Source organism: Apteryx mantelli, chromosome 3 (genome assembly GCF_036417845.1).
Source record: "Apteryx mantelli isolate bAptMan1 chromosome 3, bAptMan1.hap1, whole genome shotgun sequence".
NCBI classification, from domain to species: Eukaryota; Metazoa; Chordata; class Aves; order Apterygiformes; family Apterygidae; genus Apteryx; species Apteryx mantelli.
Window position 1 is genome coordinate 55,960,658 of NC_089980.1, and position 24,412 is coordinate 55,985,069.

At 43.9% G+C, this 24,412-nt stretch overlaps 1 protein-coding gene across 1 annotated transcript in view; it reads right to left on the reverse strand.

Annotated features, from left to right (window-relative positions):
* Window positions 1-3,500: 3,500 nt before the first annotated feature.
* CAPN9 (calpain 9) overlaps window positions 3,501-24,412 on the reverse strand; it is a 30,509-nt gene continuing 9,597 nt past the window's right edge. Inside the window, exons 6-20 of the mRNA XM_067294734.1 lie at window positions 22,872-22,955; window positions 22,326-22,411; window positions 20,411-20,488; window positions 16,083-16,243; window positions 15,209-15,366; window positions 14,437-14,645; window positions 13,630-13,666; window positions 12,115-12,195; window positions 11,542-11,599; window positions 10,877-10,941; window positions 8,625-8,693; window positions 7,175-7,253; window positions 6,112-6,228; window positions 4,679-4,734; window positions 3,501-3,891 (exon numbers count right to left, since the gene is read on the reverse strand). Of these exons, the coding sequence (XP_067150835.1) occupies window positions 3,865-3,891; window positions 4,679-4,734; window positions 6,112-6,228; window positions 7,175-7,253; window positions 8,625-8,693; window positions 10,877-10,941; window positions 11,542-11,599; window positions 12,115-12,195; window positions 13,630-13,666; window positions 14,437-14,645; window positions 15,209-15,366; window positions 16,083-16,243; window positions 20,411-20,488; window positions 22,326-22,411; window positions 22,872-22,955 (1,365 nt within the window). The 3' untranslated portion in view covers window positions 3,501-3,864. The remainder of the gene's footprint in view (window positions 3,892-4,678; window positions 4,735-6,111; window positions 6,229-7,174; window positions 7,254-8,624; window positions 8,694-10,876; window positions 10,942-11,541; window positions 11,600-12,114; window positions 12,196-13,629; window positions 13,667-14,436; window positions 14,646-15,208; window positions 15,367-16,082; window positions 16,244-20,410; window positions 20,489-22,325; window positions 22,412-22,871; window positions 22,956-24,412) is intronic.

Genomic DNA, 24,412 nt, shown 5'->3' on the forward strand with positions numbered 1-24,412 from the left:
GAGGCGTGGAATTACTTCTGCCTGCAGTGGCGTCCAAAATGTTTATTGACAGTTTCTATCTCTGTTTGTGTGGAGAAATGACAAAACACAATTCCACTATTTTGTTTCAGTTCCTTTATATTTTTATGGAAATTATTCATGGTCCTTTTCACTATATCCCTTGTGGATCCAGCAACAGGATAGGCAGGAAACCTTTTTGAAGACAGGAAAGTGCCTTTGCAAAATCTACCGTCACAAATTGTTGGGGTGGTGGGAGTGGGTGGGTTTGGGAAAAACTCCAAAGAAATACCCTTTCAAATGCCTTTTGCCTTCAGTTGATGCTGTGCCTCGAAACTGAGAAATGCTGCCTCTGAGCACTGCCCAAATGCTTTGGGAGCTGAGGGTGCTCTGAGTGCACCGGGAGAAACCAGAAAATCTAATACCGGGGGGCAGCAGCCAGCCTTGGCTAACATCTGGCTGAGGTTTCAGCAGCAGGTTTTAGGGAGGTATTTTTGGTTCTGTGAAGGAGTGGGAGAGCACACTGAACCCTGTAGCTAAGTGATTTTATTTTTCCAGTAGTGTAATTATGAAAAATACCTCACATGTTCCCCATTAATGTTGCCATTATCAGACAGGCAGGGCTCTCAGCATGAGCCAGTACGTGCACGTAATGCATTAGGAAATGTACTGCTCACCCGGCTTTCGAACAGCATAAAGCGATTTGCCACAGCTCTCATAATGACGGGGAGCCAAACATAGCTACATGTCGTGTCAGGAAGGGCAGCAAGGCCTGACTTTAAGCTCAAGCTCTTTGGTTAGAAGAAAGAAAAAGAGCAAGCCAAACCCCTGCTTGTGGGCACTATGTTGCCTGCCTTCCCAAGTGCGGAGTGGATGGGTTGCCGAGAAGGGCTATCATATTCTGATGGGGCTGTGAAGGCAAACGTCTCTCGCTCGCCCACTCATTCACTCACATGAGCGGTGTAAGAGCAGAACAAAAAAAGAAACTCTGCAGGGGAATTATATAATCCTCCATCTTGAGATGCACTTATTTCTAAGGTTACTTTTCCCTATTGAAGATGGGCCATCACAGCATCCTTACAGCCAAACTGGTGAGATAGGGATGGACTGGTGGATTATACAGGGGGTGCAAAAGTGGTTGAGCCATAAGTCTCAAAAGGTTCTTGCTTGGGAGACCTGGGCTCACACGTCCTGGGCTGTGACAGACTGTGTGACCATGGTGTCGCGGTCCGCGGGAGTGACGGGAATGAATCATACGCATTCACAGAATGCAGGTTCAATTCCATCTTTATTCAGCAATTTGCCTATTTTATAAGTACAAGTATTCGGCGCTCTGGCCCTTGATTTGTGGTTCATACAGATTATGTCACAGGTAGCCAATCATTGCACCGATCACGCACACAGCGGTCATGCCTTGTACCTTGCTGCTTGTTTAGCAAAGCTGTCTAGCCCTTAACCTTGGTTCCCACTGGCTTCTGCTAGTTTATCTGTACTTTCTCAGGATGTATCATTCCCAGCTGCACCAGTGTCCTTGGTAAACTACTTCAAAGCACATAGCAGCAGCTACAGTCTGAGGCCTAAGGCTTCAGCAAATTTAGCTACTTATGCTAAGCAAGTTGTGCTAAGCAACTAATCCTAAACAGTGTAGTTCCATACTCTATATTTCATATAGATTATTGTTCTGAAGTACCGCAAGGGCCCCAACACCATGGGAAAGCCACGTCATCTATACAGGTTTTCTACTGCTTAATTCTCCTTAAATGTGCGAGTGCTGTGGCTCTAGGTGTTTTGTAAACCCCAAGGTAGGACAGGGTCTTGCATCTCTGCAGTGAGCTGGCCACCTAGGAAAGAGGCTTGATTTGTAAAGGATTCAGATGTTAGCTCTCAATTCCTCATGATATAGTTAGCAGGCAACTTCTCTGAGTGGGCAGATAACAGTTGGGGGTGTTTTTATCTTAAATGCATGAATATTCTCTTAAATGTAGAGAAGATTTAGCTTCCTGCCCTTTTGCTCCTTCTCCAATTTTTATCACTTTTTTATATCAAGCCTGATTCCTCCAAGACACTCCCAGTTCTGGGTAGAGAAACAGAAAACTACACCGGCGATATCAGGCACTGAGACATCTCTTTTTTTCTGCATAGCTGGTGAACATATAGAAAGAAAATGTAATACAATAAATTTGAATCAGTGTCCAAGTACACAGAATGAACCAATTAAGAATCTGTGATTTTTGGTTTCAAGTATATGGCTGAATGTTTATAGGACAGTGTAGATTTTAATCCAAACTTTCACAGATTTAGACAGCTGCCTCTAATGCTGTCAAAAGGGCACACAATCTGAATATTTGAAAATCAATATACCTCATGCGGCTGAGTATCTCGGTTAATCAAATACTGCAACCTTTAGCTTTTTTGCTCAGCTTCCAGTTAGCTCCAGAGCATTTTCTGCATAGTTACAAGATTATAACTGATAGTAAAAAGAAGTGGATATTTTAAACATCATGATCCCTGTGTTTTTTCATTATTTGAACTTCACCTTTATGGCAGTTTGATTTTCCTTCCAGGGTTGCTCATTAGGTTTAAATCTAGAAAGATAAAACACTGGCTATCTCAGTGTGAAAGATCCTGAACAGCAGGGAATGTGAGGCTATTCTAGAGCCATCTGTTTTGCTGCAAGAAAGGTTTTAGAAAACAAACCCGGACTGTTGATTCATTATAAAATATATATGTTATGAAGATAATCTTGGAAACAAATCCTGTGAAGACCTCTTAAGCCCCTTGCTGCTATTATTGTTATTTTTTAAATCAGCACTGGCTACCAACGTCACATGAATAATACTGTGTAACTGGCAGATGGAAAATAGCAATAGCTGCATAGATCATGGTCTTCTGAGCACTTACCAGGGGTTACATTTAATTCATCTGAAATGACATAAATTGCTGCTCTTCTGGAGTCATGGTTAGCAGGACTGGCTACTGGCCCCCTGGCTGCTTGTGGGGAGATAGCCCCATGCGAGAGTTCACCAGCTCAGGACACCACACGTTTCTCTGAAGATGAAAGCAAGCTGTGTGCAACTCTCTACAGCATTTGGCTTATGGGACATGCTTTGGCCAGGTTCGTGCTAGAGGAAGGACTGAGGAGAGGTGAGAAGCAACAATTTTTCTCTGAATTAAATTTGTGAAGACTTTTGGACCTTAACTTAAACATCCTTCTGAGGAAGCCTGGACCAGGGACCTCTGTTACAAATATTCAAAAATAAATTTTCATCTATACATTCCTTAGTCTTCCTTAGTTCACAGGCTACCAGGCTGCAATTCTTCTGGCTATGACAAGAGATGTGTTATGCAGCCATGCAGCACACCTGGAAACAAATTCTAAATTGAACAAAGTTTTATGCAACATTATATTTTAAAAAGCACCTTACAGTAATCTGTAGCCAAGCAGCAATAAAGATTTTTAATCACTTTACTCTGTGCTGTACTGAGACTAAATACAATCCCATTTCATAAAAGCCTGTGGTCATGCAGGGACATCAATTTCAGTCTGCTTGAGATGCATGTCTGCCCCAACCAAATGCCTCTCACAGTTACAAACTCAATATCAGGCTTTATCAAAAAAACAAAACAAAACAAAACAAAACAAAAAAAAACAAAAAAAAACCTCACCCCCCCCAAATCCCCCAAATTTGATCTGATTTTTGAACTCATGAACACAACAGGGCTGGAGATCAGAATGGGTGGGCAGCATGCATGTTCCTCTATACAAAAGCTCCTGGTAATGTTTGCATGACAAAGGGACGACAGCTGTTTGGGTAGATGTCTCGCAGAAGCGTTACAGGAAACTCCTGGCGTCCCAGTCAGACTTCTTCAGATACTCATTGCCAGGATGATGAACTAGTATCAGAAGAAAGATCAAACTTAGAATAAATAATTTCAGCCACCTCCAACCAAATGAAAGAGAGGAGTTCAAAAGTACTGCCTTGTTCCAAGCTGACCCACACAGGGAAGGGGAACTCTGAGTGTAAGCCTTTATGTCATGTCAGGATGAGGAGCAAAAGGTAGAGACCTCTCCTAGCATGCAAGTGGGACTCGTTCAGCCTTTAGTCCTGTGTTTTGGGAGAAGGAGACAGAGGTCTGCTAGCACCAGATGACAACAGTGGCAGTGATTGCATTTGCATCCCTGCAGTCCATATGGGCTCCCACATTTTTTGTGCTGGGGAATTCATTGTGCCTTGTCCCAGGGAACTTTCAGCTAGAGTGTAAAATGAGAGACAGCCCATGTGTCACAAGGCGACAAAGAGAGCACAAGAAAATAATAAGCCAGTGCTGAACAGTGATTCCGGGAGAGCAAAAGACATCCAGTCCCAGTCTGCTGCTTTCTTGTTCCCCTGTTGTGAGCTGGGACCCAGGGAAGTAAAGAGCAGGGAGTCCAGAAAGGGGGATGGGAAGCTGTGAATATGCAATAGGGCAAGAAAGGAAGGAAATAGCATGGAGGAGATGTAATCAGTGTGTGCACTGTAAAATCACAGCTCTGCTGAAATATGTAGCAAACTCCCCCTGCACTTTTATGGACATGGATTTCACCTGAAGTGTCATGCAAAAATATTCTAGTTCCTGTGACAGGACAAAGCTCTAGACAAGCCCCTTAATTTTGTCAGTGTTTATGAAGCTGTGCTCGTACCTCACTTATATTCAGGTTAATGAACTCCTTGTTCACACTCAGTGCCTGGAATACTCCTGGAATGAAAAATAGGACGTCAGAGCTATAAATACACCTCATTCATATTCATACATGAGCTTCCTATCCCACAGTGATGAGTGGCCATGCCAAAGAAAGGAAAGGCCTGGTGCAAGGACTGATTGCTTATGACTGATTGGTGGTGGTAGCTGCTCTGAAAAATGAAGTCCTTACAAGAGGAAATATCTCATTGACTTAGGTCTTTGTGTGAGTCTCACTTCAGAACTTGACTGGTAGTGGGTGTCCTGGCTGTGCTAAACACTCAGATTTGGGTGATACCCTGAAAAGAAGCCAAGCAATTTGCATTTCTTTATATATCTTATTTAACTTCTATCTCTCAGTAATTTAATAATTCTACTCCAATGCAAATTGAACCAGGAAGTAAAGAGAACAAAACTAAAAAATATTGCTCAGGAAAGTTTCTTTGATCCTCACAGAGTGAGCTGAGTTTGATTTGAGTTTGGAGCCACACTGAAGATCACTTCAAAGTTCATCCAGCCATTTTACCTATCTCTACTACTTCTAGTCTGGAAAGAGAGAGACCCTGCATGCGAATGAACTGAGGCAGAGGATGCCTCGATGTAGAGTAAGCCATATCTTCAGCAGGACAAGTTATGTAAAAGGTGCAGGAGATCCCTGCACAAGTGCATGACTAGTATCTCTTTGCATGAGGCACAAGTGATATTTGAACCTTGGACTTCAGGGATCCCAAACTAAGCTCTCACCACTTGCATGAAAGGAAGAGCTCCCTTGGCTGCGTGCCCCGATGGGCCGTTACCCTCGTGGGTGGGGTCCCGGGAAGCGGCATGCCCTGCTCCGGAGTCGCATGCCCTGCGGGAGGGCCTGGGCATGGAGTCTAGGAGGACGTGCTCGGACAGCACTGTGGGAACGAAGGGGCAGCAGGAGCCTGGGGATGGGATGAGGAAGTAGGAGTGGGAATCTGAGTGAGTGCCAGGCCAGGAAAGGGTGCTGTGGGTGCTCAAGGGATTGGGGGCTAGGCCGGTGAGACACACAACCCATCCACTTTTTTGCAAGTGAGATTTGGCCACAAGCTGGTTGAGAGCTGCTAGTCAGATAGGTTAGCCACGAGAAAGGATATAACATGGTCTTGGCAAGCATTCTTCACGTCTGCTGTGGAGCTACAGAGTTTGTGAAGCAGGCTCTATTCACAAGGGGAAATTTTCCATTTAGCAGCAGGACATTTTTCACTTTATGAGAGAAAAACTATCCTAAAAGCAAATCCTAAACACAGCTCCTTTTTGTTAGCTGTTCAATGTACACACTTGATCTCAAATATTACGCAAAATGCTCCACAACAACCAAAAGTGGAGAATTTTTTCGAGTGGGAAGAAATTCTAGAGGAAGAAGGTACTCACGACTTGCATTCTCTAAGCGAATTAAGCAGTTCAGAAAATCATCAAAGTCAATCTGGAACTGTTCATCAGAGTATCGAAGAACAATCAGCTGCAGCAGGTAGTTGTTGAGTTGGTATCCTTCCCAAACACATGCACACAAAGGAAAAGTGAGCAGCCTCGCAGGCCAGGAAGAAATCTGCAAATCTCTACTAGCTAATCTTGAAAATCAGTTGATGGGAGGATACTCTGCAGCATGCATCCATCCAGAAAGTGATCTGACTGCAAAGTCCTTTAAGCTGGCAATGAATACCGAACTCCAAACAAGAAATTTTTCAGTCACTGCAATTTTTTTTATGCATGAGGGACCATTCTGCCTCCCTGAGATATATAAGGATTTCTGCAAAACTAGGTGCTTAAATAAAAATAGTTTGTGATGCAATGCAAACCCACCGATTGCTCTTCATAACAAACAGCCTACTCATAGCTCCTCCGACCCTTGAGTGGAGATGGGCTCTGAAGTGTTTTGTTTTAGGGTTTAACCCTGCACGTGTGCTGGCTCTGTTGAGTTTAATAGAGCTCAACAAAAATGTAAAGGCTGCTCTGACTGACTGCCCTGGGAGGCTCGTGCTCTCTGGGGCAAAATAAGGGAACATGCCGTTGTAAATATTTTCACAGCTAGATCCGAAGCAGCCAACCCCATTCTTCTTTTACTGCGGTTTGCTCTTCAGATAATTAGATGAAAGGGCCAATGTCAACCCACAGACAGACTCCCAAAAGTACTTCCAAAAAATATCCCATTTCCTGAATGAGGCAGCCCAAGGACCAGATATCAGGATTGTTCCTTCTCCTTGAAGGTGCCCCAGTCAAAGTCCACTGTCCCCCAGTGCTCTCCATCAGGGCCATGAGCTCGCTTGGGGCCATGGCCCAGCTCCAGACCTAAAGCTTTCCACTCTAGGTGCCTTTTTGGGGTTTAGTCCTCCTCACTGCCCAGAGGCACTCAGCCAGCATAATATCTTGCAGCTCTCTTCACCTACAGTGGATCTGCCTGACAGGCTTCCCAAATAAAATGCAGTGCTTGACTTACCTGCAGCTTTTAGAGCACTACGAAGCTCATATGAGGACATGGAACCAGATTTATCAAAGTCAAACTGAAGAAAGATGCTCTGTTATGAGAGGAGCACATGGAAATTTCAGTATTTCCATATGAAAGGGAGCATGGATATGGCACACAAAGGAACGGTGTTTATCTTTAAATATGTAGCACAAGCATTTAAGAAGCTGACAAGACTTTGGCCTAGATCCAGTCTGATTTTGTAACTGAGGAGCAAATCTGGGCCCCAGTTCTCTTTGTCATTTGAATAGGCTGTTGTGAAACTTAAACAAGTACTGCCAAACCCAAGAATTCAATAATAGTTGCTCTTCATAAAAAATTCCATGATTTTTTAAAAGTAATCTTATCTGGGAAGGATGTATTTTTATTCATCTTCTAAATTCTCCCTGTTGAGGCATTCTCCTCACTTTTTTCCAACGTTTATAGCTCTGAAGGCTATAAACAAATTGCTTAATGTGAAGTTGAGATTGTCTTTACTCCTTTGCATCTAGTTATAAAAAAATCTAAACATTCATGGTACAAACAAGAGAACTGGTAGAACTGGTTTGAATTTTGACCTAAATATTAAGTAATTATTAAGCTGCAGTTAAATTCCATCTTTTTAATGGGGCAACAAACGTGAACCTCCCCTGGACTATGAGTTAATTAGAGTTGTCATATTCAGCCTAAAAATTTCTGTCAGATATACCTGCAAATCTTCCTGTAGGAAACAAGGATTTCTCAAGCCTCCTTGTTAAAAAACAATACATCTTTTGATAAGGGGGATATGAAATTAGTACCTAGAAAAGTATTTGTGATTTCTGATGGGCTAGACAAGAAGCAGAGAGCTGCGTATTTCAAATGCTTGCGTGAAGCATGAATTCAGAATAGCTATTAATCACCATGAGGAAACAATTATGATGTCCTTTTTTGAATATTCAGTCTGTGGCCTGATCCTGCAAGCTTTCTTATTTTTACTGCCTTATACAATGGCAGGGAAATGTATTTAAAATTAGAACCAACACTTTCCCAGACTTCGGTGTTGTTGACTCTTGAGAGATCAATAATGGAAATGCAGAGACTTATGAAATGATTGTTTCCTACTAGTCATGAATCATCACATTCTTCTTCTGTAAAACAACAGTAATGGAAAAGCCTTAAGTTTCATTTTGATTGGCTTCCATATTAGTGCCCATTGCATTCTTTATCCCAAACAAAAATCTCTGTTATTTCCAGCAAAACATTATGGTTTAGCATCACAGAAAGCTAAGAATGCCATTGACTATCCAAAAGAAGCCCCCCTACTTTTGGAAAACTTTTTAATTAAAACTTGTGGTTTGTAAACACTTCTGTCTCTATTTTTGTCTGCACATACATATTAAACTACGCAAAAAATAATAGCTAATAAAATGGAGAAGCAAATACGATGAATAATGTCACCTACAATCCATTTCTTCATTCTTTCCCAGAAAACTTTGAACTCATTAAATTCCAGTTTCCCATTGCCACTGGACTAGTAATCTGCATTAAGGAAAAGGACATGTTACATGAAGGTCCAAATTCTGAACACATTTACCAGTGCTGTTTCTTTAAAGAGATAACGTGATCTTGCCTTGAAAGCCTGTGGTGCCACTGAAACCGATACAGGGATTTCTCATGTGGCGCAGCTCAAGCGGTTACAGCCATGGCTGCTGCTGCTGTGGTACTTGTGAGACATGATGTGATAAAATAACAACGCAGCTGAGCAATGCAGGCTCCATGGGAGTAAGAAAGACAGATTGTTCTAAGGCAAGAACAGCTTTGAATGTAAATGGGCTATAAATGATTCAGAGAATTAAATTACCTGATTAAAAAAATTGCTACTGTACTCAGAGGAATTAGTCAACCAATGCGCTATTCAGTATTGTTAGCTAGAGACGAGGCTCTACCACAGCGGCTCAGTCAAAAATTAATGAGACGTACAGAGCGAGGTTGGTAAAATCTGGTCCTTATGAGCCTTATGATGAAAAAAAATGCCTATACAGCAATTCTGAGAAGTGGAGTCTAGATCTGCTTGGACTTCCCTCTGCCTAAAGTGTGAAGATCTTAATATTTATTTTACTGAGTTACTGATGTCCCCCAAGCAGAGCTCACTTGCAGGATGGGGCACTTGCTCAGAAATGCTACATAACTAATGGGCCCAACATGACCCTTTTTCACTTTCCATCTTAATTTTCAGGACAAAGCCCTTGCTCAGAGGGGTACTAGCTCAGCAAGCATTCACACAGGCCAAAATGCTCCAAGTGGGGTCTAGCTAATGCCTGCCATTACTTAAGCACCTACACTGGTGACACTGCTTATGGCCCCCACAGATCCCAAGGACATTATCAGCCCTGCAAAACAGTCTGTCTGTTTAACCGGACAGGTTTGAAAACGTTGGCCAGAGAGCAGCATCAAAATGCCTCTGCAATGTTTTTCTTTCTGCGTCATGTAAAACCTCGGCCCTCTTTCCTGCACGGTTTGATTGCAGCCAGGGAATATTGCGGTATATAACACTGGGGAGACTCTGCCAGTTTTGCCCTGGGATTGCTTTCATGTCATTTTGCTCCTCCACTGTGGGATGGTTGTGTCTGTGTTCCCCATGTTTCCAAAGCAGATGAAGAAATGTCTCCCATATTTATTCAAAACTACACAGAGATTTGCCTGGAAGCATTGCAAACCATGGAAGCTATTTGGTTTTATCCTATAGGGTGAACCTAAGACTGCTGCCATGCTTCTGGGTCAAGTGCAGATCCTGGCTCTGTGCCAGTGCCATGTAGGGATGAGATGTGAGCATGGACCAGTTCCCTCCCGATGCTTGATTTCTAGGAGAGGAAATTTAGGACTAGTCCCCTGTTTCTCATTATGTATATATGGTAACTGACTTGCTCTACCTAAGGAGAAGCCATGCTAAGGGAATTCAATAGAAATCAGACTATAGCAAAGGAAAAATCTGGCGGGGAATTACCAGGGCTGTGATTCATCTCACCTAATGTCTGAGCAGTCATTTAGCATCCCTCATGGTCAGACACTTCCAGAACGAGCACAATTACACCATCCTTTTCACTGTCAACAAAGGGAGTCTAGAAGGCTAGCTTAGATGTAGATACCTACACCACAAATGTCTAAATTTGGACAGACATATCTCACCCGCATGTCTACTTTCTGGAGCTCCAGTATCTAGCTGAAAGACTAGATTTTCCAGCTTTTAGTCTGGTTGTCAAAATAGCCACCACTTTGATATCAGTAATTTTCAACATTCTTCTGATCCTTCATTTTCTGACCCATAATTTTTTTCCAGTGAGGTGCAGATCTCTGTCTGGTGAATTTAGCTCTCCAGACAACAGACTTTTCTGAATTATCTCCTACAGACTCTTCTCAAGTAAGCTATAGCTTGAAAATGCTGTACTAGATGTAATAGTGCAGCTTTTACTTTTACAAGTGCTCAGCATTAAAGCATCTCTCTCTGAAATCTGTGGCAGAAGATTTTCTGTGCTTAAGATTCCTAACCCTAAATTTCTAAAATAAAAACCAGGATACAACTTTGGCATAATTTTTTTCCTGTGGACAGTGTTCCTCCACGACATTACCACATCTCTATTGTCTATGACAGATAATGCTATGGACAATTGTATTCAGTATACATTTACTCTCATAAGCACTTATTCGAAAGGATACATCCGTAAGAGAAATGATGTTTCGGCATGAAATGAGACTTAAATTCTTGAATTTGATGTTCTTTGCTGAAAAAGGACAATAATAAGAAAGAAGCCATTGGGCAAACATGCTTTCTCTAAACTCATAGTACAAAATAGGATTTCCTAAGCAGAGATAGTGCCTAGCAGGTCTAGCTGGCTCTGAGACCTCATTGTTGGAGAACCTGGAAGAGGAAGACAGCTCGTGCTACAGAGAAATTCCAGACAGGGGAGATAGTTACTGAAGACAAAAAAGGAAACCACAGTTCTTGCTTTGTAAATCAGGAGAGAAGGTTCAGAGAGACTTTCCAGTCATATAAAGGGCCCACAGCAGAATCAGAAATCATGCCCAGGTGTTACAAGTCCCAGCCCAGTGTCTGTCTCTCCAGATCAGAGCAACAGAGCAATGGAGAACTGGCCTCACTGAAGTGACATGGATCATGTTGGAGGCAGTGCAAACTAGTGGGTAGATCAAGGCCCAGGTCTGTTCCTGGTTCTGGCCCTTGCTGGCTGCAGGATACTAAGCAAGGCTGGTAATGGAGCCTTTATTTTTCCATTTGTAAGTGAATTTAATTCTGGCTTTTAAAAAGTTCCTTACAGCCCTTAGCTGCACACCACTGAACAAGTGCAGATGTTATCAGCGCTTACTTTTTTTTAATATGGCATTCAGAATATATTCGAGTTCTTCTGCAGTTATCTCCATGTCCTAAAGTAAAAAAATAGCAGCATTGGTTACTTGAGTGTTTCTGGAATCAGACATACCAAAAACCTCAGAAACCACAAACATCATGCATCTGTGCTTCGTTGCAATTCAGGAAAAGAGAATCACACAAAACCCCCAGGGCAGGCTAAAAAACAAAAAGGTAGCAAAATACAGAAGTGCTGCGCTGAGTAAGGGTGTCTGAACGAGCTCTCAAACAAGAACCACTGATTCAAAGAAAAACAGACTGTGGGTGCACACTGAGCCAGGTAGGCTCCCTCAGAGCTTGACTTCAGGCTTGGGTCCTCCTTTTTGCTAACCAGGGACTGCATCCTTCTCCATCTAGACATATGGCATGGTGACATCTGGTGCCTAAACAATACACTGCAACTAAGTGTACTGCCCAAAGAAACATGGCATTTTCACTTTGCCTGGCCCTGGGAGGGAGCACAAATCTGTCCCTACTTTCACATGTTTCTACGACCCACGAGTCCTGAGGATATTCTGGGTTTTGCACTCACCTTTCCTGAAATCTGTTCAAACAATGCCCGGAACTGCTTCTCTTCTTCTGTTTCTTGTGGGCTTGGCGTTGGATTTGGAGGCTATAAGATCAACCACAGGAAGATATTACCAAAATCACAAAACATAACATTTCTCCTACACACAGTCTCTCCTTGCATTGAGGGAGCACAGTACCTCTCAAAATAAGAGTACACACTCCTGAACTTTGCCGTACTTTGAGTGCAGATCTGAAGCCTCCCAACCATCTAAGCTGCCTTAGGGGAATCTCACCCTCACTCCTTTGCCTGAACGATTATGCAGTATGCCATTGCTTTAGCTATCTCGAAACTGGAACACACACAGCCTGAAAAATGCCTCTTCTACTCTCATGCCCCCTGCACCATGCTGCTTCCCAGGTCCTTCCAGCCACTGGAGGAAAATCCCAGCTCTCCTGAGCTCTTTCCAGCTGCAACGTCAGGTACCTCTCGCCCCTCTTGGTGGCCAGCAACCAGCGGCGGCAGCATGTCTGCACATTAGCCCAGAGCCATCCTACGGCTGGAAGCCCCTTCGGTCAGCTGGGGCTGGGGGAGAGAGTGCATGGGCCATTGGCAGCTGCCAGATGAGATCCTCAGCGCTCTCAGAGATGTAAAGACAAAGCATCAGACTACACTGATGAGGAGAGAGATGCAATAGTACAGGGCTATTGCTTTAGCTAGGTGGCCATGCAACACTGCTTGGCCACTTACATTTATTTTTTGGTGTATGTATGTTCCCCAATTCCTACTGCTCGTATTTGGATGCAGTCCCTTAGCGACACTGGGGTAGATGAATAGATGTACTTTGTTATTGAACATGGCCCTGAGGTCATAGAAGTGGAGAAGTATATTTGCTAGCTGGTCCTTGGAGGAGAGTTTTAATAAAGAGGAACACATGAGGTCTTGGCTTAGCTTATTTCCATGGGAAATCACACCACAACCAATGGATTATTTGCAGGGACGCAGTTAAACAGAAGCTGACTCAGAGTCAGCTGTAGTTAGTGCTCAGCAGGCAGATTAGACCATTCAGAAGGAAAAATAATTGAATCATTTTGCTAGGTACATGCATGCACCAAGCTTTCCCTCCCAAGCAGTCTGTGGGTATGGGTAAATTTGTCTGCTAAATAAATGTAGGTCTGTGGAAATTCTCTGCTTCTTATTTTTTCATGGTAACCAGAATTTTAAAAGATACTAACGGCCATATGCCTCACTAGTGCTAACAGATGTACCTTCAGCTGACCTGTGGCTGTTACCAGCTTTTGCTGCTGTCTGGTTCTAACTGCATTGAAGCAGAGGCAGAAGCATCTTATCATTACGATTTGATTGTTACGGTTCTTTTACCATATTCCACAGAACTGAATGTTTCTGTCACATACACAAAGCTGGCAATTGTGTAACATTCCTCTGGAATGAATGCATTTTAGCCAAACACAGTAAAAGCAGTGTGCATGCTGGCTTCTGCTGAGCCATCCTCTTGCTATTTTAACTCTGTAGACTTACCTCAGGGAGATCAATGGCAACATTTTCATCTAGATCCCTGGAGAAAACAAAACCTTATTCAGTATTTGAAGATGTTCAATATCTGCTCAGGGTGGAAAAGGGCGGGCTTATACATTACATTTTCCAGAGGTAAAAGATAATATTGCATTTTTTTCTGAACAAGTTAAGTTTAGGTAAAATTCACCCTTATGCAGACAGGCAGATTTTTGCATCATTTAAATTCTGGTAGAAGCTCTTAAAACAGACTTTCAGCAGGACTCAGGGAGGGCACAACTCCTGTGTATACTGTATGCTAAAGATTACATCTCATTCTTTATTCATTATGTACTCAATTTTTTCTCAATAGCCTATTCTTTATATTAAATCATCATTTGGACAAAATTTTGAGAGGAAACAAAAGGGAACACTGCTGCATTTGCAGCTCACTGAACAATATCAGGCAGCTAGCAGTTCTTCCTTGTTAAGCTCCCAGCGGATTCATGGCAAGCCTTATTCCCCCTCCTCCTAAACTCCAATCCATCAAAAAAAAAAAAAAAAAAAAAAAAGATTGGATTCAGCAAAAATGGGCAAATTGCATCTGCAGACAGATTTTTTCCAACCACTTTGAAGGGACCAGGGCAGGCAAGCCTTGACCCAGCTCAGCCTAATGTAGGACAGCACACTGCAGGCCAAAAGCATTTTTCACACGTTTCTCCTTAAGAGTGAACAAGCAAATAAAAATCCCGGGGAGACAAAACACACACCAGGAGCTTCCCACACCAGGGCTCTGAGCGAGCACTGGAGGCCTGGGGCTCAGAGCTAACTTACTCAGTGATGGCCTTCTTCTCCGAGAAAATCCTCAGGCAGAAGTTGGCTTCCTGGTGCGGCTCGAAGGTGGTAGGAACAAGAACATAATCGCCAGGTGGCAGTTTGAAGCGGTCAGATACCTCCCTCAAATTAATGTAGGTTTTGCTCCTCGCCTTGGAGGAGTGGTACCTGAAGAAGTCTTTGTTCAGGTGTCCGTCTCCGCTGGGGCTCTGGGGGGAATCGAAGGGAGCATCGTGGTGGGCCACAGTGATGGCAGAGGCCCGTGGCTGCCTTCCCTGCCCCTTCCCTGCCACCAAGCCAAGCTCTGTGCGGCACAAGCCCGTCCCTAGGACCCTTGTCCCTCGCCCACGCACTGGCGGCCACCTAGCTCTCACTGCCGGGCAAGGACATGGTGGTCCTCTGCCCTCACAGGGCTGCTTGGGACGGAGAAAGGGCCTCCAGAGGTTTGTCATCCCCGCTGCATGTGGGGACGGACACCCTGTCTGTGAGGGGCCTAGAGGGGCTCATAAAAAGCAATTCCCTTTCGAAGAGCCAGACAGGGGAAGACAGAGTAAGGGGCTCGGGGAGTTAGTCCTGAGAAAATATGCCCCCGTAGGGACAAATCCTCCTCTGACAAGAGTCCATCCTGACCAAACCACACTTCTCCCTGGGGCTGGATACAACGGAGAAGATTATTTTAAGAGCAAGGGCCCTAAAAGTACATTATGACTGGCTGGGATATGAATCCAGAGGGAGATAGTGCGGCTACTGCACCGTGAAAGCAAGGCAATACCTCATAAATAGAGTAGCCGATGGTTAGCATTTCAGCTCCGAACTTTTTGAGTTTACGGCGATCCTTTTGCATGAGAGCTGCTATGAATGTGCAGTCATCTTGCCCATCGTCTTTCTCTGTCAAATGCAGCTTGATTTGTGGATTTGTCCAGAAAGTCTCTGCCAATGTAAAGAACATCAGATAGATAGATAATTTCTTGCCTCAGAATAATAACAACAATACCACTACTACTACTATTACTAGAAAAAAAGGAAGACAAAAAGAACAATAGAGCTGAAGCTGAGGTTTTGTTCAAATTTATTTTTTTCCATTAGCTGTCACACTTTTTTCCACTCAGCACTGCAGAAAATAAGCCAAATCCCAAAGTCCTTCATGGAGCTAGGTATAGAAAAGATTTTTGGCTTGATATTTTAGTAAGTTCCCGCGGTTTAAATAAGGTTGTCAAATGGGGTTTTTTAAAAGTGTACGGCTATAGTGATCCCATAGTGCCAGTGCCAGTTTGGAGTAACACAGTTCAGATCCATGCTGCTACTTCAGAACCACATAAGCATGCTGGCTGAGCTTGATTTTTGTCTCATTTTACACTGACTGCTGTAGTTTAAGTGACTTATTTGGAGTTATTCCTGCTCATGCAAATGTAAGTGAGAGACAAATTGGATTCAGTGAACTCAAGGGCAAAGAAAGCAGTTCTTTGGCCCTAACGTCTCATGTAGGACTGTATGAACATTTGTCCCTTTGGCTGATTCCTGCTGGGTAAGATTCAGCTGCCCGGTCCTTTGCCCGTGCTTCTAGCTAAGGGGTAATGGGAGAGGAGGCTGCAGGTGGGTAAGGACTTCTGTGCCTGCTTTTCATTTTCAAAGCAATATCTATTTACCTAGAAAATTTCTGCATCCTCCAGCAGTGGATCCCCGGACCCAGCTCCCCTGGTGGATAGTCACCTCCCACTTGTGGGGAGTGCTGTCTTCCAGGGCATCCGGAGTGAGGTTGCAGATCTCAACTTTATCAAAATGCACTTTGAAGTCTTCAAATTTCATCCTGAGTGAAAGACAAGGGAAGGGACTGGCACTACTTCACTTCAGCAAAGGATCCCCAGCAGAAGTTACTTAATCTCCAGGATCCCAGGGTCAGATCACCAGCATGCGTGGATCTGAACAGCTGGAGTAAAACCTACTGTGGGAAGAGATGCTTCACCAACATCATCCTCCAGGCTCACAGATCCCAGCCTTAATGGTTGCATCTATATTGCCTGAGAGCAGACCAGAAAATGGCAGGCATCTGTGCAGGGCTCACAACTGCCTATAAATCAACTGTGCTGGCCACTTAAAGGGACACATGGTGATGGATTAGCTGGGCCCTGATACAACTGGTCTGTCCGCACTGTAGGTAGTCAAATTTGGGCCTTTGCTAAGGGGCCTAGGCTGAAGCTGCTTACCCTACCCTCCCTTATGGGTAGTTGGGACCTTGTCCTAGCAAAAACACGCATCAAAAGAGGGACAGCAGGTATGCCCACACTCGAGTAGAGGCTCCAGCCCGCCCTTGAAAGGTAAGATAGACACTTCTGTGTGCTACTGTGTCATATAGATTGCAGTACATGTATTTCATACCCAAGGTGGATACATGTACACGACCATGGCAAGGAGGAAGCAAATGCCCAAAAGCAGCTGTTCTTGAGTTACTGTGCTCGGCCAGTTGAACCTAGCCTGCAAGTTGATCGGTGTGCTGAGAAGCAGGTAAGCCTTGCAATCTTAGCTGGCAAGTAAAAGAGCAAAGAGACACCAACAGGCCCCCTGGCTGAGGAGCCTGGCATTCAGGAAGGGACTGCTGGAGGCAGGCACCCAGCTGGGCCGTGGTGTGCAGCCCTGGGGCAAAGGGAACAGAGCAGGGGAGCTTTCTAAGGGAAAACAGCTTGCCTAGTGGGCATTGCAAGGACAGGAAGGCCATATTCACTCAGACAAAGGGAAGACAAATGTCCAGGCTCCCTCTATAAACCATGCAAGATATTAGGCCTTTTAGAGGGCAATTTAGCTTCCAGATGTGTCTTCTGCTCTGAATTGCTGTTTAGGAGAGCCTCTTGCACTGTCCCCTGACTCTAGAAATAATGTAGAGATACTGATCTCCTCCCTAACATGAGCTTCTGTAACTGCCTCTGTGCCCCAGTGGCTGATGCATACCAACAGATTGGAGTAGCGGGACACTGTGTATATGTGGGGCAGTAGCAGACAGGAGCCAGCTGTCCCTCAGTGTAGCTCACCATGCACAGCAAGTTCCATTTTCTGCTGTATATGGACTAGATGTCTGCTGTGGCTTTAATTTACATGTTCTAAGGGCCATTTTACAACTTGTTTTTAGCATTGGAAGAAACAGCAGAATTTGCTTTCCTTGCATCAGTCCTCTTTCATGTTAGCTATTCCCATATAGCAAGCTCTGCATGACACAGGCACTGCTAATTCTCACTTTGATGCTCAGTGCACTAGAGCAGGGATAGCCTAAAAAAATCTGTCTCTAACTGGCTTGATTTCCCAGCCACACGAGGCAATTTTGGGCTCTTTGTCAACATGCTGCCAAGCAGATGAAGCAATTGCACTTCATGGATCAGATTTGGCTCCTACTTACTGCTGATGGAGATGTAAAACACCTGTTCTGACTTCCCTAGGGCTGCTCTGGATTTGCACTGGTATAGGCGAGAGGAGACTCTGAGACTCTGCTTTTAGAAGGGAAGGGACTAGAATGAGTGAGAAATTTATTTCTTAGTCAACAGCAGAATGCCTCCTTCCCATGTGGAGGAAGCACGGTCTTGTCTGCCCTTGACAAGACTGACCTTAATTACTGCTAATATACAACTCAAATATCTTTCATGTAGTTAATGAGGTCAGAGGCAGGACCTGAGCATGTTACCATGAAGATTTTGTTCAGTCCTCAAAAATCCAAAGAAAGAAAGGAACAAAAGTTCTTATCAGATCGTGTTTCACACCTTGGCTGCCTTGTCCCTTGTGCTCCTCCATAGCTGTGCTGCCTTTTCTCATCAACTGAAGCCATTCTGATGATATGACACTTAAATGTCCCATAGCTTTTGATTAAGCTTCCTCTCTAAACTACCCTTCCTCCTAGCCTTCCTTTTCTACCTAGGATGAAGCCAAACACAATACATGAGAATAAACAGGAGTATTTCTTCGTCCTTTTCTTCTTTTTTATCTAAAGAAATGAACCTGTGTAGGAGAAACAATCATTACTTAGCATACACTCAGCAGAAGGAAAAAGCTGGAGTCATAAACCTATATAGCACTTGCAAGGTTGTTAACTGCACATGAGATAGTGCATGGTAGGTTTCCTGGGCTCCCTTTCAGCTTCCAGATACCTTAAAAAATGACTTGCAAAGAGAACACTTGTTGAGATCCCTGACTGTAAAACTTGCTTTCAGGTCTACTTCAGTAGGAACTAGTTATGGCCAACATGGAGAAAAGCCCTCTCATACCTGATGTTTCTGCAAAGCCAAAAGCTAATGTTTGCCATGGAGAACATGTTCTGAACTGGAGGAGCTAATTACTTGTCTGCTACTCACTATTTTTAGCAGCAGGTTTCAAAACACCTCACAAAGATGACCCCAGTTTTCCAGGGAGGCAAGCCAAGTCACCACCAAGAGTGGTGAACAGACCAGCTGAAGGTCCCCGCTGCAGAAGAAGAAATATAGCCCATTCTCCATCCTCTCAACTAAACAGCATCAACAAGCACCACAGTAGGAGCTAACTGAAAGCAGGAGAGAAGTGACTGGGTTGCTCTTTCCTCAACTGACCATTTTAATGTCTTTAGGGATACACAGCATTCATCGTTCATGCAAAACCTGATGGAGAAACCATCAAGGTGTGGCTTAGAAAGGGTAAAGGGGAAAACACTCCTTAGAGAAATACACACAGGTCAAAAGGCATTAGGAAAAATAAGTCTGATGGACTGGGTGGAGGGTTTCACTGGTATCAAACTTGCCAGACTGGTTTCGAAAGCATTTCATATCATCTTCTGCGTATCATTCTTGTCCACTTAACCCCTTCGGGGAAAATTTCAGTACCAAAGGCTTTTGTTTGTGCTCTGAATGTTTGAGAACTGACAGATGCTGTATGAAAGCCAATATTTGCCTGAGCGTGCTCAACCTCATTCATTTTTATTGATGTTTTAAAGACTTATTTAGCTATTGACCTAGTTCTGTTGGACAGATGACTCTCTGAATGAATTTCATTGTTCATGTGATGCCTACTTGCACACCTGTATCTCCAATATATGGTCATGCTTTAAGGATATCAATAGCAAAATAATCCAAAATATCCTATGTAGAAATAATTATAGTGATAGATCTGTCACTAGACCTACTTCCTTCTGGAACTGTGAAAGTTTGGGATAATTTTTTTGTGTGACCTAACGTGCTGCATCATCTATCTCAGATCACTTTTTAGGAAAGTATATCAGGACTAAAGGTGAACTTTGCTTTAACTTGCATGATAGCTCTGGAACAGCCCCACGAACACCTCTCTAAATTTACCTCTGTAAAAGAAACGAGCATCTGGCCCTAGAAAATGTGACCAGACACACTGTCGGTATTGCACAGCATGGTTAATATAAAGGGGGATTATGTGCAAGTCACCCATCTGCTGTCTGAGATAACGAATTTGGCATGAAGAACACTTTGCACTTCTAGAGCAATTTCCACCACGTTGTTTTTTTCATTTCATTTGATCTTTTCTTAAATCATTTCACATGTAGCCCGATTTTCTCTTACTTTCTGTAAGAAGCAGTGTTGCTTCTAAGCACTCCCTTCCCTACCAGCATCTGACTAATATCAACCCTTTCAGCCCACTTTAGAGCAGAGATGAAGGCATTTCATAGGCAATGTAATACAGTACAGTACTCCTTCCTGAGCTCTGGAGCCTGCCTGTGTTCATGATAAGGATTTAAAGGGTGTTACATTTATGGGAGATGCACAGTATTTGAATTATGGCAATGCCATTACCTAAGCTGACTTTTTAAACACTTTCTGTTGTTAAATAAGCATGTACACAGATGAGACGCGTGGAAAACCAAGGGATTTCTATCTGCCCTCTCTTTGGATGAAACTGAGCATTTCCTCACTCAGAGATTTCATCCTGATCTCCCCTTTTGGCCACTTATGGCTCAATTTCTGACTAGAGTCACACACTTTAAAATGCTGTGGCTTACCAGAACTCTCCGTCATCCAGTGCTGTCTGCGATAAGCGTTTCTGCTCAGATGGGCTGACTGAGCGCCACTCCAGAGAACTGCAGAAAAACAAAACCGAGCTTTACTAGGGTATATGGCATTAATTTTCCTTGACTCAGAACTGCTGGTTGGCCACATCAGCAGCCTGTCCATCTTTCGGATGTGTTTGGTTTGAGCAGCAGACATAGACACAGATGACTTTAAGAGGCTCTCTGGACCTTGCTGTTACTTCACACGGTGGCAGAAATCCTATGGATGCAGCTGGAAGCAGGATTGGGCCACCGGTCCAGAAACTGTTCCAGGACCACCCTGTCTATGATGTTCCCTGCACTCAGAGCTGTGACTGCTGTCACATGTAATAGCTGATACACTGCTATTGGTAAACCTCAAGGTTTTGGTAAGTCTTGCTCTGCCTTAAATCTGTTTTTCATCTGTAGCACCATCTCTGCTTTGAGGTTTGTCATTAATTTAGGGCCAGGGGTCTCTTCAAGAAGAGGATGAAGTCAATGGGGACCAAACAGGCTCCTCGCCCTGTACAGAGAAATCTGCTGGATAACGTGGGCTCCCAGTAAAGTCTTTCCCTCCTTTTCATTCATCCCTACAGCTCCAGCTGTAGCTGGGCTGACAACAAACAAAAACTCTGTGATGGCTTTTTGGAAAAATAGGAAAGGCCACTATTGCTTTTCCAATCTGATATGAAAAAACATGGAGTACCTGGCACCTTGTGTGAGATTTTTAATTTCAGCAACCATCACAAAATGTTAATACAGATTCCTGTATTTACCTGAAGCTGCTCTGCCTTGACAGAGCTTTGTACTGGCGCCTTGAGCCTCCCACATACAGAATCAGAGCACTGCTTTGCAGATACAGTACTTTGGATAAACAGCCCAAATTGCCGGATGCCTGTCTGATCTTAACCTCTCCATTTTTGGAGATCATCACTAATTATATGCGCCAATTATCCTCATTTTTCTTTTTTAACATAACAAAGTATCAGAGCTGATGCAGTAATATTTATTTCTGAATCATGCTAAGGAAAGGGACATTCAAAGGAGTGCTATGGATGACCAGATGTCTCAGCAGTTTTAAAGAGCCAGTAAGGTTACAGCTGCTCTCTTCTACATCTGTGTAAATCAAGAAAAACTCAGAAGAAGCAAGTGAAACAAAAAAAAGGCCATATATATATGCAAATATATGGGAAAAGCATATATTTGAGGGGAAAATGTGGTATTGCTTTTAACCAGATACAAGATATTTTTTTTTGTATTGTTTGCATTTCATTTAGCTGTGGTGGTAAAAACAGATTGGTTTTCAGACCAATCCTATTTTGTTTTTGCATCTTTCAACAACTTTGGAGGGTGCCATGTAGCGATACGGGCTCATGTAATGGTCATCTACAACCTGCAAGGACTAAGGGATATATCTAGAAACCCAGAGCAGAGTAAATGCAACTAGAGGCTCATAAGCTACTCAGAAGGGCTAATACAGCATCAGTTTCCAGCTTACCTGCAGTAGGACGATGTATGGATGTTGTGTTACAGGTACTATGGTGAAAGACTTGCAAAAGATAAGCCAAAAAACTCTCCAAATGTATATTTTCCCAGTGAGGAATGTCTTAAAAATATTTTTCCCATTTATATTAATGCTTGATTTTTGCTAATTCTACATTTGAGGGGGTTAACCACCCTGACAGTGTCTCTACTTGAGCTGCTTTGAAAATATTGAGGGTGACATGTTAGGATGGCAGTAACACTGTTAAGCATGTGCAAACTCTTCATTTAATTTTCTGGAAGATAGCTGGGGCTGCAGAAAACTAGATGCAGGCCAGCAGCTTGGTTTTAGCCTTTGCAATATGAGCTCACTGCCAGGCAAGCATGTATGGTAGAAAGCACGCACTTGTCGCTCCAAGGGCCGCTCCACTCCACCTGGCCCCAGGGATTCCTTATTCTTATGAGCTGCACTTTCAGGCCCCGATAGCTCACCTGGGGAAAGAGGAAATAAGGAAATAGTGAGTGTCACTAGCTAGGGAGAAAATCTTCTCCAGCGTGCACAGGCTGTGTAATGGCTGGGCAAAAGGTGTGCTGCTATACAGAGGAGAAGTGAGAGAGAAGGATGGAAGGCAATTTGGAGCAGGATGACACCCCCCACCCCCCACCCCCAGGACAGAGAACCGCTCTGCAGAAGCTGTGCTGGTGTCTTCTGCACAAGGGGAAGCAGAAAACATGCCCCATCACACTTGCTCCAGCTCCCAGCTCTGGCCACAGGCTGGAGAAGCTGCTGCGCATACAGTCCTTTGGGGAGCTGAGGCCCACACTTTGGCCTGCTGAGACGTGCTTCCCCAGGATGTCACCTCCCATCCCCTGAAGTCAAGGGGACACCCCCTTGTCTTTGCCCAGGCCTCTCCTTGCTGCATGCTGGTGACACGGGACAGTGGGGACGTACCTTGTCGATGCCAGTCACGGAGTAAGCATGGCCCTTTATAAGCCCAAAGGGGGTTTTGGCTTCTGACTCAACAGCACTGCTGATCTGAAATATGAAAGAAAAATGTGAATATGTCTCCTCAGGAGGAGACTGCAAGTCATACTGCTTGGTCCCTTCCAGGTGCTAGTCAGCAGGCCAGTAGCTAACCAGCACTGTGAATGGAGAAACAGTCTTTCTGCTTGTTGCAGACATTGATGGTGTAATGGTGCCCTTTGATGAAAGGAAATTCCCTAGAGCTGGGTGAACTTTTTTGGAGCATCTTTTACTTATGGAGGAAATAAGGCTTTAGTTTATGCAAAATCTATGTGAATTTGACCTATAATGTGGAGGAGCCAGGCTCAAATCCCTTCTCTGCCTCTGAGGTTTTGCATCAACATCATCCACGTTTCCAAGATATCACTCTAAACTTTCATTCAAATGCAGTTTGTGTCAGGTAGGACATGGGAAAAGGTGCTCTCAGACTGAGGTCAGGAGTTGACATGGTCTCATTTCATGCAAAGAGACACTTGAGGGAGCAGTGATTGAACTGAAGTGTCCCATCAGCCAGCTGATTATCGCGCTCTCTCTCTAGCTCAATGAATATTTAAATAGTGCTTGCAAGCCAGAAAGCTCTGTCAGGAGAGAGAGGGAAACTCAGTTCAGAAAACACTGAACCCCAGAGCTGAAGATAGAGTCTTGAGCAAAGAGAGAGCTTGTTGAAAAGCTTTGCTCACAGTAGGGCAGACAGCGGATTTGAGACAACAGGTCTTCCTCAGACGAGGCAAATGTTGGAATGATTCAGCTACTGGACAGAGCAAATGAAAGCCTCCCTCTTTCTCTCCCAGTCTACACACTTCCTTTGCCTTTCTTACAAGTGCCCAAAAGGGATATGAAACATTTTGTGCTCAATGGGATTTTTCCTTTGACCTGAAACTTTTTTCTCTGGTTGCTCATTCTGGTGAAGAAATCTGGCACATTTTTGTTTCCAAACAGCATTTTCCTCTGAGCACAGCAAACAAGGAAGCCATGTTGGGAACAGCAATGGGACTTTCTTCTTTGGTGTTCAGAGCTGCTGACAACTTTCACAGAAAGTCTAGGGCACATGAGTGGCTCCTCTTACCCCAGGGTCGGACACACTGGCAGAGCAGCGTAAAGACACCTACACGGCTGCTACCCACCAGGAATCTCTTCTGTGGGAAAACGGGAGATACCAGTCTCTGGAGGGATAAAACTGATGCATCCTGAGCCCCAGTCCCTGTTTCCAAACGAGCACTCTGGTCCTGAAGAGTGTGTTGAGTCACGCAAGTCCCTATGGGTGTTGTTACAGAATTACAGGCCAGAAGAAGATCAATTTTGTTGTCTCTGGAGCCAGTAAATCCTCACCAGGCTATGGCCAACTTTGATGTTGACCCAGAGTAAGCAAATAAGCCAGTAAATAAAGTTTACTCTCCCCAGGTGCTCACACTAACATCATTATTGTCTTAAATAATGTGGCCATCACATGCTGAAATGTGATTATTTTC